Raw genomic sequence first — 12,965 nt, forward strand, 5'->3', positions numbered from 1 at the left:
AAAATTAGCCGGGCATGGTGGGGGGCGCCTATAGTCCCAGCTACTCCGGAGGCTGAGGCAGGAGAATGGCGTGAACCCAGGAGGTGGAGCTTGCAGTGAGCCGAGATCGCGCCACTGCACTCCAGCCTGGGCGACAGAGCGAGACTCCGTCTCAAAAAAAAAAAAAAGTGTCAACCGAGAGTGGTGCTGATTGATGAACAAAACGACCAGACGCATCTCACTGGTGACATTTACCATGTCTCTCTGTTCTTAAGAAACTCATTGCTGCTGTCGTGCTGGGGATCTTATTCATCAACATGCTGAGATGCGTGGTGCGCAGCGGCGAGTGGCGGAGTGAAGAACAGCTTTTCAGAAGCGCTCTGTCTGTGTGTCCCCTCAATGCCAAGGTACCTAGCTGCCAGATTTCTTTTAAAGAGACCTTACTAGGATATCTGTTAAGTTCTTGGGCTGAATAAGAACATTTCCTGTCGCACAGTATTTAATGTAAGCATGACCGAATACTTGGGTTTTTCTTTGTTGTGTGTGTGTTTTTTTAATGATTTTGATAAGATTCATTAAAATTCCACTCAGCCAAAATTGAAAAGAAATCATTTAAAAGCAGACAATATCAATGAAACAGATGACTCTACTGAGGTCTTACTCATCTTCCAGATGAGCTACTCACCCTTTGAAGTAGCTTCAGGGGAGGTGACATTGCGTATTCAGACTGAGGGAGGCCACAGCATAGGTTCTGACGTCTGGAGCACACTTTTCCAAAGCCTCTCTCTAGTGATAGCATTAACTAGCCTCCTCCAAGCTATAATTTAAAGGGGTAGTAATACCTACAAATTGGCAATAGTTTGGTTCAGGAAGTTTAAATTATGCTATGTGCACATTTATGTCACCTTTGGGTCCCCTGCTTGTGATTTTTTGGGGGTCAGATTAGGTAAACATAAATGTACATACAGTCATGTACCATGTAACAGCGTTTCAGTGAGCAGACCGCATATAGCATATATATGACCGTGGTCCCATAAAATTATACCTTTTTTTTTTTTTTTTTTTTTGAGACTGGGTCTTACTCTGTCACTCAGGCTGGAGTCCAGTGGTGTGATCTTGGCTCACTGCAGCCTCCACCTCCCAGGTTCAAGGGTTTCTTCTGCCTCAGCCTCCTGAGTAGCTAGATTACAGGTGCCTGCTACCACACCCAGCTAATTTTTGTATTTTTAGTAGAGACAGGGTTTCACTGTGTTGGCCGAGCTGGTCTTGAACTTCTGACCTCAAGTGATCCACCCACTTTAGCCTCCCAAACGCTGCGTGAGCCACTGCCCCGACCAATATTTTTACTGCCTCTTTTCTGTGTTTAGATACACAAATCCTTACCACTGTGTTACCACTGCCTCCAGCACTCAGTACAGTCACACGCTACGCAGGTTTCTGGCCTAGGAGCAGCAGGCTAGACCGCACATAGCCTAGGTGTATAGTAGGCTGTATCATCTAGGGTTGTGTAAGTATACTCTTTGATGTTCAAACAATGACAGATCACCTGACAATGCATTTCTCAGAATGTATCCTTGTTGTCATTAAGTAATGCGTGACTGTACTCTAAAATTGGCAATGTTTTTGGTTGAAGCAATCTGGTAGGAATTTTTTCACTTGTATTCTTGATGAATCCAAGCTCTTCACTTGACTAGCTGGTGCCTCTTTGGGCAAAACTATACTTTTTAAAACTTTCCATGCCCTTTTCTATCAGAATTGGATAATACCCATCTGCTGGGTTTGTTGTTAGGGCTGAATGAACTAAAATGCCTTCACACGGTGGCCAGCACATAGTAGGTGCTCAGAAAGTGTTAGTTTTTTTTTTTTTTTCCTCTGAGACGGAGTCTCGCTCTGTCACCCAGGCTGGAGTGCAGTGGTGCGATCTCAGCTCACTGCAACCTCTGCCCCGGGTTCAAGCGATTCTCCTGCCTCAGCCTCCCGAGTAGCTGAGACTACAGGCGTGCGCCACCATGCCTGGCTAATTTTTGTATTTTTAGTAGAGATGGGGTTTCACTATGTTAGCCAGGCTGGTCTCAAACTCCTGACCTCGTGATTCACCCAGCCTCGGCCTCCCAAAGTGCTGGGATTATAGGCATGAGCCACCACGTCCAGCCAAGTGTTAGCTTTTGTAGGCTCATTTCAGTTTGGGTTTTGCATTATGTTGAGTAGAATGCTATTTGCTCAAAATGGGGGCCAAGGGAGTTAGGTTAGAAGAATTTCCTGTTAGTATAGATTATTATCATTAAATAATGATTCATTCTGTCTTAGGTCCTCAGAATAACAGCTGCCTAGATAACTTAAATGCAGTCCTTCTGGGTGGAGACGGGGTGCTCTCTGGATCTGTTTCATGTGTATGTTCCATATTTAAGGGAAAGAATGATTTCAGACAAAATTATGTAAACAAAACTAATGAATAGTTGACATCTTATTATGAACCTTAAGTAAAGAATAATATATAAGAGATACTGGTTTCTTATCTTTTTCTTAGATTAAAACCTCTCGTTCATATTTTACAGTTAAGGGACTTAGATAAAATAATGAATTACTTTCAGCTCTTATCTTTAGTTTGGTTTGCTGACCTATCACTTTATGCTACCAAAAATAAATTGCCTGTGGTTTAATTTCATAAACATTAATAGATTTGCTTTATTTTTCCTTTACTGTTTGAATCATAGTAATTGCCTCTTCTGTTTGTGGAGTTCCTCATCACAAGGAGTTCAGATTTCTTTACAAAGGCTCTATAATTCATCTCTATGATCCTGTCACTCAGCTTTTTAGAGAGAGAGGGTATTATTTTCTCTGTTTTCCCAGATGAGAGAAACTGAGGCATAGCAAGGTTAAACTGACATTATCTAGGTTAGTAATGTAGGTGGCTCGAGAGATACCTGGTATGCTGATGTGCCCAGGTGCCTCTAGTAAATAAGGGAGATGGAACACAGGTGATGTCCAAACCCAAAAATTTGCACAGGAAGTGATTTCATATGTGACAGGCTAGAAAACACAGGGCGTGCACTTGTGGGCATGCATGTAAGTATTAGGAGAAAGAGAGTAAGAGTGAGAGAGAGAGAGAATGTGGTTTCTTCTTCTTAATTTAAGGAATACATATAAGACCTCATCTTCAAAATGGACCCAGTGGTAATAGACCTTTCTCAAGAACGTTTTTCAATGATACTATTCAATATAAGCAAGATCAAGATTTTAGGGGTTTCTTTTAACTTGAAGTGTCATAAAATTATCTTTACTTCTTTTTTTTTTTTTTTTTTTTTTGAAAAAATCTAAGTTAATTTCAGGAAAGAAATCTCAGGAAGACACTGGTTTCCTTCAGTCCCATTATTATAGGGGACATATTTTCTATACTGGTTTCATTTGCTATCTATTGAATATAAAGTAAGAAATTGGCAACTGGCTCTAGTTTAGGGCCAGATGTATGAGTTAAGACTCATCTTTTTTGAGAGATTGCAATGTCAGTGTAGGTAGTGCGGGTGCCTGGTCTGCATGTAAATTACCCACAGTGCCTTGCATATGGTAGACACTCAATATTAGTTATTGAATCAAGCCAAATGGAAATTGAATTCACTGAGACTGCTATGGATGAGATACCAAGTATACTTACAATCATTTTTATAGTTTTTAAGGCTTAAAAGTATGTCACACTATCAACTCTGTGATATGATTCTATAATAAATTATTTTAACAATGAAACAGATCATATGCCACAATGAGGTGTTTTCTTAAGGAGTAAGTGACCCAGGATGCTATAGGATTTTTGTGTTTTCAAAACATTTTAAGTTTAACATTAGATGTTGCCAGAATATTTATAACAAATCAGCCCTGGTATTAAAGGTGCCTTTCATAACCAATACTCTTACTTTCTTGCGTTTACATGTCACTGGGTTGTAATGGTTGTTTCATCTTCACCTTCTCCTGTGCTAGTTCATTGCCTCAGCATGTGCATCACAAATGCTAGGGGAAGGTTGAAGAATAAATAAGCTTTTCCAATCATTTGTATTTCAGGGAAACAAAAGTCACACATTCTCTAAACACTATTTTAAGTGACCTGGTTGTGAGATTTTGTTCTGTTTTGTTTTTTTGTTTTGCAATCTATCCAGCTATTTTTATTCAAAGAACCCTCTTGGAGGGCCCCCAGAGGCGGGCCCCGGATCCACTCACCCCCCCAGCGTCAGAGATCGAGACATTCCCTGGCTAACCCAAGTTCCGTGAAACCCCTCTCTACTAAAAAATACAAAAAACTAGCGGTGAGCAGGTGCGGTGCCGTAGTGACCCAGCTACTCGAGGGTGGGGGGCGGGGCCGAGGCAGAGAATGGCGTGAACGCCACGGGGAGCGCCGGAGCCTTCGGCAGTGGTGGACTGAGCATCTGCCCAGGGCACTCGCACGCTTGGGGTGCAGTGAGACCCGCTCAAAAAAAAAAAAAAAAAAAAAAAAGAAATCCTCTAACCTAACCATAAAAAGCCCTCTACCTAACCCATAGGATAAAGCTGGCCTCTGGGTAAACCTGTTTACCAGTTCTTAGGGATGGCCTGCCTTCTAAGGCTGTATCAGATTTTTAACTAGTTCCTGTTCCAGAGTCCCACGTCCTTCTCCCTTGATCTTCTGGTCTCTGGCATTCTGAGTGTCTAACAGAACACTGTCTATACTGCAGAGGGCGGTTGAACTCTTTGGGCTTTTTATTGAGAAAACAGAATTTGCCTGGAACAAAGGGAAACAGCAGGAGCTTGGGGCGGAAGAGGCGGGCATCGTGTTGATGTCTGAGTAGAAGCTATATTTGTATTCTGAGGACCACAAAGACATCACTGGCAGATTGGATTATCTGACCCTAGGTTCTTTTGTGCATAGGAGAGGAGGTAAAGTCGCATGTCCAAGCTGGGTTGGGGAAAGCTCAAATTCTAATCATTTAGAGCACTTTTCTCAGCACACACTTGGGCGATAGCATTAACTGAGCCTCCTCCAAGATACAGTTTAAGGACGAAAATGCCTGTGAATGGACAATAATTTGATGCAGAAAGTTTAAATTCTACTGTGTAGTGCACACATTTTTATCACCTGCGATTTCTCTGCTTGTGAGTCCTTTCGTCAGAGTGGTTGAACATGAATCTACGTGCTTTTAAATTGGCAGTTAAGAAAACCTGTTAATATGCACTGCTGCATACTCTTCCAGAAATCGAAGTGTTGGAGGCAGTGCTGTAACTGTAGGTTAAGATGGATAAGGCAGGATGTGCTTGTGTTTCGGGGGTCATTTGGAAGTCGTGTTCCGACATGTTACTTGAATGTGTTTAAACCACTTCTGTATTTCGAGATTTTATTAGTCTTCTCAGGCTGCTATAAACACACACACACACACACACACACACACAGAGATTGGGTGGCTTAGACCACAGTTTATTTTCTCACCGTTGTAAATGCTGGAATTGGCAGATCAAAGTGTCAGCAGGGTTGGTTGCTTGTGAGGCCTCTCCTTGGCTTGCAGACGGTGCCTTCCCCCTGTGTCCTCACGTGGTTTGTCTTCTGTGCACACACATCTCTGGTGTTTGTGTCCATATTTCCTCTTCCTGTAAGGACGCCATTCAGACTGGATTGGGGTCATATGGATGGGGGCCCAACCATATGACCTCATTTGACCTTACTTACCTCTTTAAAGACCCTACCTCCAAATACATTTTCATTCTAGGGTACTGAGGGTTGAATGTGAACTTTGGGGGACAATACCATATAAAAAGAAATGTGATTTTACTTAGGAGGAAGGCCAGTGGTATGAATGAGTGGATCTAGAAAGTTCCTCGAGCAGTCACCCTCATCTTCCCCCAGCACTGTAATCAATGTGTATTATCTAGTGGGAAGAAACACAGGCTTCAGAGCCTGGTTCCAGTCCAACTTCATAGCCCTAGATGAGATGCTGAACGGCCCCAAAGCAGTTTATCAACTCAGAAGAGAGGGTCACAGCAGCCACGGCCTTGAGCCACCGTGAGGAGAGACTGCGATCACGCAGCACGCAACACCGCACCCGGCTGGTGGGTGGCACTCGAGGCGTGCCAGCTACACACCATCTTACCATTCACCGTGACTGTTGTTAGCAGCACTCACACTTCATGCTTCTGATTGAGTGAGTTTCTATAGCATCACCTCCTCTTGACTTGCTACTCCCTTTGTATTGTAAAGTCCCAAAAGGAGCTTTTGGTCATCAACAAATGCTTTTATTTTATTTTATTTTGTGTGTGTGTGTGTGTGTGTGTGTGTGTGTGTGTGTGTGTGTGAGAGAGAGAGACAGAGTCTTACTCTGTCACCCTGGCTGAAGTGCAGTGGCATGCTCTCGCCTCACTGCAACCTCCATCTCCTGGGTTCAAGCAGTTCTCCTGTCTCACACTCCTGAGTAGCTGAGATCATAGGCATGCACCACCACGCCCAGCTAATTTTTGTATTTTTAGTAGAGATGGGGTTTCACCATGTTGGACGTGCTGGTCTCGAACTCCTGACCTCAGGTGATCCAGCCACCTTGCCTCCTAGAGTACTAGGATTACAGGCATGAGCCGCTGCGCCCAGCCAACAAATTCTTTTTCTTGTAGTCTTCTTGAGCTTGTGTCATCTTGCTGCCCTGGGCTTAGTTCAGGTCCCTACTTTTTTCTTTTGTCATTTATTCTAAGCCCACATATAGTTGAGAAACTACCAGACGTTGGCTTCCCTGATGCCCTCATTCCAAGGTGACCTGAGAATTCCTAGTAACTTGGCAGCTGGGAGCCTCGTTCCATCCAGCCTACTTCACCCCCTCTTCAATCATTGAAAATCCTTTCCTCATTCTCTCTTTTTCTTTAATGGAGGTAAAATTCCTATAACATAAAATTATCCATGTTAGTACCTCAAAAAATTAAACACAGAATTCTGTTATCCAACAATTCCATTTCCAGGCAAATACCCAGAAGGACCGAAAGCAGAGACTCAGAGAGATATTTGTACACCCATGTTCATAGCAGCTTTATTCACAACAGCTAAAAAGTAGAAGCCTCCCAGGGTGTCCATCCAGGGACAAATGGACAAACAGAATGTGGTGTACTCGTGCAAGAGAATATTATTCAGCCACAAAAGGCAGGAAATTCTGGCACAAGTGACACAAATGGACAAATCCTGTACAATTCCACTTACATGAGGTACATAGGAGTCAAATGCATAGAGATGGAAAATGAACGGAGGTTGCCAGGGTTCGGTGGAGGGGAGAATGGGTACAGAGTTTCAGATTTGCAAAATGAAAAGAACTTTGGAGATGGATGGTGACCGTGGACTTCCACGTCGGCCTATCCTGTCCCCCTAAACAAGCCTGATCGCCCATCACGTCTCTTGAAAGCCATCACACACATTCTGTCCTGAATGTTGGGAACCTACCGTTTGTTCTTGACATGCTTCCCTCTCTCCTATCAGTTGGTCACCAGTTTCTATGCTTTTTGCTTCCTCACTGTTCTTCAAACCCCTCCACAGATTCACCAGCACCCTAGTTCAGTATGCTGACCTCTCTCCTAGGACTGCAGCCACAGCCTCCCCGGAGGCCCTGACATCTGCTTCTCCCCCACTCACATCCCTTTCCCACCACGGGATTTGTTTCCTACGGACGTAAACCTGATGATGACCTCTGCCACCCCCGACCCGGCCTCCTGCTATGGGTGGAATTATGCCTCCCAAAAGCTACGCTCCAATCCTAACCCCTGGGACCTGGGAGTATAGTCTTTTTTGGGAATAGGGTTGTTGCAGATGTAATTAAGATGTCAGTTAAGATGAGGTCATCCAAGAGGATGATGGGCCCTTAATCTAGTGTGACTGGTGTCCTTTTAAGACAGGGAGACAGACAAGAGGTGAGATGGTCATGAAGACAGAGGCAGAGGTGGGAGCGAGGCATCTGCAAGCCAGAGATTACGGGCAAGCACCGTGAGACAGGAGAAAGGCAGGGAGCAGTCGCTCTCTCAGCCTGTGATGGGACCAGCCCTGCAAACACCGTGATCTCAGCCTCCAGCACTGTGAGAGAAGTGGGTTGTGTTAAGTCCCTCAGTGTGTGGTGCTTTGCTGCCGCAGCCCTGGGGCACTCACACACTTACAGACCCCACCCCGCCCCAGCCTCGTGGCTCTGAGGACAACGACTGATCCAAGCCTGCCCTTGCTCGGGGTTCCCTGCGAGCACAGCTGCTCCTCCCAGGCTCTCCAGCCTGCATCCCTGCTCTGCGTGCTCCAGCCACACTGAGGCCTTTGCTCAGACCCTGTGAGAATAATACCAGAGACAGGGTGGCTTCAACAGCAGACACTCACTTCTCACAGTGCCAGAGGCTGGAAAGCCCACCATCAAGGTGCAGGCAGTTGGTTGTGTGGTGAGGGCCTGCCTCCTGGTTCACAGACGGTCTTCTCACTGTGTCCTCACGTGGCAGAAAGGGGGCACGGGAGCTCTCCAGGGCCTCTTTGACGAGGGCACTGATCCATTCATGGGCCTCCACTCTCATGACCCAGTCACCTCCCAGAGGCCCTGCTTCCCAACACCATCACATTAGGAGTCAGGATTTCCACATTTGGATTTGGGGAGTCCACAAACATTCTGCTTAGAACAGATACAGAGTAAAATGCTCGTGATGCTAGCTATAGAAGAAAGGTGTCATCCAAGAAAGGGCCATATTTGCTTAAATGGGTGGACAGAATCATGCTTTCTTCTACTCATGTCCACATGAGACTGGACTTTGTTATCTCAGCTCTAGTGGAGTGTGTAGGTGAGGGGGATTTGAGGTTTCGATGATAAAAACAAGCCAAGTGTGGTGGTGTGTACCTGTAGTCCCAGCCACTTGAGAGGCTGGGGCAAGAGAATCCCTGAATCCCAGGAGTTCAAGGCTGCAGTATGCTATAGTTGCACCTGTGAATAGCTACTGTACTCCAGCCTGGGCAACATAGCAAGACCCCATCTCTAAAAATCAAAAGGAAAATTTTAAAAAGCCCAGCTTTGTAGTTTTCTGGCTTTCTCTGGTGAGGTCTTTAGTTATTTCCCTTCTGTTGTGCTTTAGAGATGTACCATGCCTGTACCCCCTTTCTTCTGATCCTCTTACAGGGTTGGAGATAAAAGCACAAGCAACTCCTAACGTAGGGTTTTAGCTAAAGTTCTGGTGGGTGACTTTTTTCCTCATCCCTTTACCTTTTGTCTTCAGTTAGAAGATATGATGGGGTCCAGGCTCTGAACAAGAAGTCTGTCTGCTGATGGCCCAGTTATTCTCTGTCTGCAGGTTCACTACAACATTGGCAAAAACCTGGCTGATAAAGGCAACCAGACAGCTGCCATCAGATACTACCGGGAAGCTGTAAGGTATGGCGAGTATGTCTTACAGAGGAATTATGTACACAGATCGTTTTCACTTTCTGGTATGAAACACCCATTCCTTTAAAGACTCCAACTTTACAATATCTTTGCCAGTTCCTGAGAGTTTAGTAAAAACTTACACTGAGTATTTAATGGTCAGCTTGGTTTTTCTCTCAACTTCCAGATTAAATCCCAAGTATGTTCATGCCATGAATAATCTTGGAAATATCTTAAAAGAAAGGAATGAGCTACGGGAAGCTGAGGAGTTGCTGTCTTTGGCTGTTCGAATACAGTAAGCATTGTCTTTATAATTATGCTAGTGACAAAGAAAGAAGCTCCTGCATTCCGACATCTAAACCTTTTGTCTTCTTGTTTATCTTTGTGAAAACTGCTCCTCTAGGCCAGACTTTGCTGCTGCGTGGATGAATCTAGGCATAGTACAGAACAGCCTGAAACGGTTTGAAGCCGCAGAGCAAAGTTACCGGATGGCAATTAAACACAGAAGGAAATACCCAGATTGTTACTACAACCTCGGGCGTCTGGTAAGCTTGGGGTGCCATGCCTGCGGAAGGAAAGATGGGTTCTTTTTCTTATTTATAATAAAATGACATAGTGACACCCACCTACTCCATACATTTTATAAACTTCTTTCACTTGTTTTTATCTCATTGGAAGGTAGCTATGTGATTTCCTTATGAGTAATTTTTTAAAGCTCTCATTAGAGAGCGGTGCAGTGTGAATTAGTCAAGTTTAAGAGGTCACCCAGGCAAAAGGTTAAACCAAGGAATAAACTAAAATGTTAAAAATCCCATCCGCCCTGCAAAACAGTGCTCCAACAGGTAACTTCCTGATAAACATCAGTTTCTCTGTTTTTAAAACAAAAATTGAATAAGAACAGAGATTAAAGAAACAAATCCGTAGTATGATTTCTGAGCTCCCTTGTTCTCCTTCTTCAAGGGAGCAGAGCTCTTCATCTGCAGGGAGCATTTCTCCCAAAAAAGGCAGCTTTGGAGGGCATGGGATTTACTTGAAAGGGCTTTGACGTTATTTGGTGGAAATAAAAAATAATGTGTTCTCTAGTAGCTTATATTTTTGGTTATTGACAGGATGTTTGTGAAGATCTGATTGCTCTTGATTTTCTTGACAAAAATAAAATGAGACACACACACATAGCAAAATTCTTAAAACACGAATGGTTGTATTCTCCCTATAATCAACCATTTAATTTGGTTTCAAGAAACCAGATACATATGTTCTTAATATATTTAGATGTATTTGATAAAAATTGCTAATTAAAAAAATTTTTATTCATTTTAACCAAACTGGAATACATCCATAGTGATGTGACTTTCACAGAAGTTTATATGTAGATTTCCAGATTTTACCCAGCTTAGCCTTACAGGTAGGAAAGCATCCTCGTGTTCTAAAGAGATACCTGCTTACCCTCATTTTAAAGGCCTGAAGCTTCTTGGTTTTGTTTGTTTTTTTTTGGTTTTGTTTTGTTTTGTTTTTTGAGACAGAGTTTCACTTTAAAGAGTTCTTATGTTGTCAAAACTGGTAGTTCCCTTGGCTGCTTGTCGCGGGCATGATGGCTTTCAAGGATACTTCATGGAGCTGGAGCGCTTGGCTGCGCAGGCCCTGAGAGCCGGCTATCCCAATGGCACGGCCGCGGTGCGTGCCATAGCTTCTGGAGGTGGTGTTTTTTGTTGTTGTTTTTTGTTTTTTTTTTGAGACAGAGTCTTGCTCTGTCGCCCAGGCTGGAGTGCAGTGGCGCTATCTCAGCTCACTGCAAGCTCCGCCTCCTGGGTTCACGCCATTCTCCTGCCTCAGCCTCCTGAGTAGCTGGGACTACAGGCGCCCACCACCACTCCCGGCTAATTTTTTGTATTTTTAGTAGAGACAGGGTTTTACCGTGTTTGCCAGGATGGTCTCAATCTCTTGACCTCATGATCCGCCCACCTCGGCCTCCCAAAGTGCTGGGATTACAGGTGTGAGCCATCACACCCATCCTGGAGGTGGTGTTTCTACTGATAACAAGTAGATGACTGGTTAGAGATGGAGGTCATGATGACCACAAGGAAGGGACTGGACCCATACAATGTACTACCCCCCAAGACAGCTCTAGGCACCAAGGAAGACCCTAATTTCGCCCCCTCCTTCACCAACAAGAGAATAGTGGGTGCATCTATGAAGAGGACAACAGTGCTGTCATCTGGTTTTGGCTGCACAAAGGCAAGACCCAGCAATGCCCCAGCTGTGGAACCCATTACAAGCTGGTGCGTTGAGCGCCTGCACCAAGTTACTCAAAATGTGCTGTAAAGTTTCATCTTTCCAGTAAAGACTAGCTGTTGCATTGGCTCCTTCTCCCTCTGTAAAAAAAAAAAAAAAAAAAAAAAAAAAAAAAAAAAACCCAACTAGTAGTTTCCAAAATTGACATGCATCCAGACTGTCCCACCCCATCTCACATTTAGGGAATCAAAGGCTCTACAGAGAATCTGTATTTTTAAAGTAACAATAATAAACTGGGCACAGTGGCTTACACCTGTAATCCTGGCACTTTGGGAGGCCAAGGCGGGCAGATCACTTGAGATCAGTTCAAGACCAGCCTGGCCAACATGGCAAAACCACATCTCTATTAAAAATACAAAAAATAGCCAGACCTGGTGGTGCATGTCTGTAATCCCAGCTACTTGGGAGACTGAGACAGGAGAATCACTTGAACCTGGGAGGCAGAGGTTGCAGTGAGACGAGATTGCAGCACTGCACTCCAGCCTGGGCAACAGAGCTAGATTCTGCCTCAAAAAAATTAAGTAAAATATCAATAATGAATCACCCAGGTGATTCCAATACCCTGTCGTTGGCCCTGCACCTGGGAAGCAGCTCTGTCTGAACTTAGATGACAGGGTAATCACGTTAGAGAGAAGCCATGGTTTGTGGGGAACAATCCTAGAAAACATTGACTGCTTGACATTTATTGGAAAACCAAGCTTTGGTTTTTACCATAATGTGAATGTCTTTGGTCTTACTGTCTTTGTTTCTGGACTTGGTAGCCATGATTTTGTGAGTTGTGGAGATAGAATCTTACGAATGGAGAAAACAAGATGGCAGGAACGTCTGGCTACCTAATGGTAAAATGTGACCTTTCCCCCTCTGCAGAAGTCCCTTTATGTGGACGAGTAATGCTTGTGTTAGAAATATTAAAGGAAAGTGGTTGCATGTATTAGTCCGTTTTCGTAATGCTGATAAAGATATTCCCGACACTGGGTAATTTATAAAGAAACAAAGGTTTAATGGACTCACAGTTCCACGTGGCTGGGGAGGCCTCACAATCAGGGCGGAAGGTGAAAGGTACAACTTACATGGCAGCAGGCAAGAGAGAATAAGAGCCAAGCAAAAAAGAGTTTTCCCCTGATAAAACCATCAGATCTCATGAGACTTAGTCACTACCACAAAAACAGTATGGGGGAAACCGCCCCCGTGATTTAGTTATTTTTCACCAGGTCCCTCCCACAACACATGGGAATGATGGGAGCCACAATTCAAGATGAGATTTGGGTGGGGATACAGCCAAACCGTATCATTGCATTTTTATTACTCAAAAAATGCAAAACGTGTTTC

The 12,965-nt window shown here is 44.1% G+C and overlaps 1 protein-coding gene across 3 annotated transcripts in view; it reads left to right on the forward strand.

Moving 5' to 3' along the window:
- Positions 1-12,965, forward strand: part of TMTC4 (transmembrane O-mannosyltransferase targeting cadherins 4) — a 66,455-nt gene that overhangs the window by 34,336 nt on the left and 19,154 nt on the right. For all 3 annotated transcript variants that reach the window (XM_017861720.1, XM_017861725.1, XM_017861711.1), the window contains 4 exons: positions 255-386; positions 9,274-9,353; positions 9,532-9,639; positions 9,748-9,889. In XM_017861720.1, coding sequence (XP_017717209.1) covers positions 255-386; positions 9,274-9,353; positions 9,532-9,639; positions 9,748-9,889 — 462 coding nt within the window. The remainder of the gene's footprint in view (positions 1-254; positions 387-9,273; positions 9,354-9,531; positions 9,640-9,747; positions 9,890-12,965) is intronic.

This window comes from Rhinopithecus bieti, unplaced genomic scaffold (assembly GCF_001698545.2).
Source record: "Rhinopithecus bieti isolate Rb0 unplaced genomic scaffold, ASM169854v2 scaffold_2254, whole genome shotgun sequence".
Lineage (NCBI taxonomy): Eukaryota > Metazoa > Chordata > Mammalia > Primates > Cercopithecidae > Rhinopithecus > Rhinopithecus bieti.